Source organism: Coffea eugenioides, unplaced genomic scaffold (genome assembly GCF_003713205.1).
Source record: "Coffea eugenioides isolate CCC68of unplaced genomic scaffold, Ceug_1.0 ScVebR1_23;HRSCAF=104, whole genome shotgun sequence".
NCBI lineage: Eukaryota > Viridiplantae > Streptophyta > Magnoliopsida > Gentianales > Rubiaceae > Coffea > Coffea eugenioides.
In genome coordinates, this window is record NW_020862884.1 from 791,877 (window position 1) to 795,077 (window position 3,201).

The window sequence follows — 3,201 nt, forward strand, 5'->3', positions numbered from 1 at the left end:
CAAGTTGCTACCTCGTGGTGATAGACCATTCCAAGTTGTGGGGTGCATCAATGACAACGCCTACAAGCTCGATCTCCCAGGTGAGTATAATGTCTCGGCCACCTTTAATGTTGCTAACCTAAGTCCCTATCTTGCAGACGATGCGGTCGATTTGAAGACAAATCTTTCGCAAGAGGAGGGGAATGATGAGACGGTCGAGAGTGCTATCCTAGTGGAGCAAGTAAAGGTACCATTGGGGCCCATGACACGAGCTCGTGCAAAGAGGCTAAATGAGACACTCCAAACACTAGTTCGTGCGATCCGAGAGTCAAGTGGGAAGCCAAAGGCCATTGAGGGTCTCAACGAAACTAGAGATATTACCTTACTTTCGGCCATCCATGAGGATTAGTGTGTCCAGTTTGGCCAAGGGCCCCCGGCCCATTAGTAGCTTTAGTAAAGTGTAATAAAGAGGTCCAACAAGCTTGTGGTTGGGCCTTAGTCGTTGTTAGTCCTTGGGTCTTAGATCCAATAGCACTTTTAGTCCCTACATTGGGCTAGTGGCGGCCCAACGGGAAGCCCAAGAGCTGGCCGAATTTCCTTTGTATTTTTCAAAACTTTATTAGGGTTTCGTCAAGGCTATTTATAGCCTTAAGTCGTTGTGTTACAGGCAGTTTTTTGATGATTAATAAAATTACATTGAGAGTTCTCTCAAGCTACATTGAAGCACCTTGAATATCTTAAATTTGTATCTTAGGTATTCAATTGACTTATCAATCTAGGACCGCGCTAGATTGTGGCGTCTTCTACAAATACCGAGGATCGTTGACCACGTGATCAACGGGTTTAGGTGATCCGCTGCATTCATCGTCTTCAACGTGAGTCTCTACCTTCTAGATCCAAGCCTTTCTGTATGGGTTGCATCACACGGTTGGTGCCGTACGTATCATCATGGGTTGGATAGTTTTGTTCGTGAGACTTTAATTTCCGAGAAGCGTAGGCAATTACATTCCTATTTTGCATCAGAACACACCTTAACCCTTCTCTCGAAGCATCAGTATAAACCATATATTGTCCTTCCCGTTGGGCAAAGCTAACATTGGAACCATGGTCAATTGCTTCTTAAGCTCTTGGAAACTAATTTCACACTTAGCATCCCAAATGTATTTTCCCTGTTTCTTGGTCAAGTTAGTTAGGGGTCCCGTAATTTTTGAGAAATTCTTTATAAACCGGCGGTAGTACCCCACTAGACCTAGAAAATTTCAAACTTCGGTAGGATTCTCCGGCCGTTTCCATTTGGCAACAGCTTCCACTTTAGCCGGGTCTACGGTAAGTCCATCTTTTGAAATTATATAGCCTAGGAACGCCACTTTCTCTAACCAAAATTCATACTTGCTAAATTTAGCAAACAACTGGTGCTCTCTTAGGGTTTGCAACACTATTCTCAAGTGTTGTTCATGCTCCTCCCTTGTCTTCGAATACACCAGGATATCATCAATAAACACCACCATGAATCTATCCAAATAAGGTTTAAACACCCGATGCATTAAATCCCTGAAGGCAACTGGGGCATTGGTTAAACCAAAAGACATTACCGCAAACTCGAAATGCCCATATCAAGTGTTGAAAGCCATTTTTGGCACATCTTCCTTTCTAATTCTCAATTGGTAATATCCCTGTCGAAAATCCAACTTAGAAAACACCACGGCCCCTTGTAATTGATCAAACAACTCATCGATGTGGGGCAAAGGATATTTGTTCTTAATGGTTACTGCATTCAACCCTTGATAATCAATGCATAACCTTAAACTCCCATCCTTCTTTTTGACAAATAGCACTGGAGCGCCCCAAGGTGACTCGCTCTCGTGTATGAATCCCCGTTCTAGCAAGTCTTGCAATTGAAATTTTAACTCCTTAAGTTCAGCGCCATTCGATAAGGGGTTTTTGAAATGGAAGTAGGTCCAGGTGCTAGATCAACCTTAAATTCAATCTCTCTTTCGGGTAGCAATAACACCAGCTCCTGCGGAAACATGTCTGGATACTCATTAATCACCGGCATATCTTCTAACTTAATCTTTTCTCCTGGAGTGTTAACTAGAAAAACTAGATAACCCCGTGCCCCATGACTAAGCAATTTCCTAGCCCTTATTCCCGAAATGAGGACAGATGAAAACTAACATACCCCTCACGTCTAGTTTTAGAGTTGCCTCACCCGGTATGCAAAACTCAACCACCTTCATATGACAATCTAATCGAGCATGATAATGAGATAGCCAATCTATTTCTAAAATAACGTTGTACCCCTTAATGGCTAGACTTATAAGGTCAATGACTAATTTCCGCTCACCAACCCAAATATCATAATTTCTATACACCTCGTTGGCAAATAAGCATTGATTACCCGTAGGTGTTCTTACTTCTAAGTCATATGGTAACCTTTCGGCTTTCACGTCAATGCCAAGCATAAATGTGGGGCTAACAAAAGAATGGGTTGTACCAGGGTCTATCAAAATTTTGGTTAAACGATGGAAAACAGGAATCGTATCTTCCACTACCTCTGATGGTTCAGGTACCAATCGCTGGTCCAAAGAACATACTCTGGTTGGCACCCTTGACCTGGTCCCTCCTACATTGGTTAGTTTAGGGTTCGATTTACCAGCCGACTAAGCATCATTGATTAGTAGGCAATTAGCAATCTGGTGCTCCGTACTTCCACACCTTAAATATTTTCGAGTTTTTCTCCAGTAATTATCCTCGGTATGACTCGATTTCCCACAATATCCACATGATACTCGGAGGGCGGATATCTGGCCTCCCTGTGGGACACCTCTCCCTTGTCCCCTTCGACTTTGGGCTCCCCTCGAAGCACTTCCTCTAGATGTACCTGTAAACCGTCCACCTCCAGCTCCACGACCGGCTTTAGATGGCATGTTTCGATCACTATGTGGCGGCCCTTGATTTCCACCAGGCGCCCTTCTTCGTTTTTTGCGTGAAAAGTCCTTACTTGTGCCCTCGCAATTTCTATTCTCTAGGCCTTCTCCAAAACCTCCGTAAAAGTGTTAATTTGGGCTACCGCCAAGGCCTCATGTATCTCTACATTGAGTCCCTGCACAAACCTCCTTACCCTCCTTTGCTCCGTAGCTATCAACTCGAGAGCAAACTTCGATAGCTTAGTGAACTGAGTCTCATACTCAGATACACTTAGGGTTCCTTGACGGAGCTTAA

At 43.7% G+C, this 3,201-nt stretch overlaps 1 protein-coding gene across 1 annotated transcript; it reads right to left on the bottom strand.

The window, feature by feature from the left end:
• Nucleotides 1-1,882: 1,882 nt before the first annotated feature.
• On the bottom strand, nt 1,883-2,906 carry LOC113756559. Its single transcript, XM_027300197.1, has 3 exons — nt 2,687-2,906; nt 2,159-2,602; nt 1,883-2,058 (listed from the first exon to the last, which is right to left on the bottom strand). Exons 1-3 carry the CDS (start codon nt 2,904-2,906, stop codon nt 1,883-1,885), a joined length of 840 nt encoding a protein of 279 aa, XP_027155998.1.
• Nucleotides 2,907-3,201: the final 295 nt, after the last annotated feature.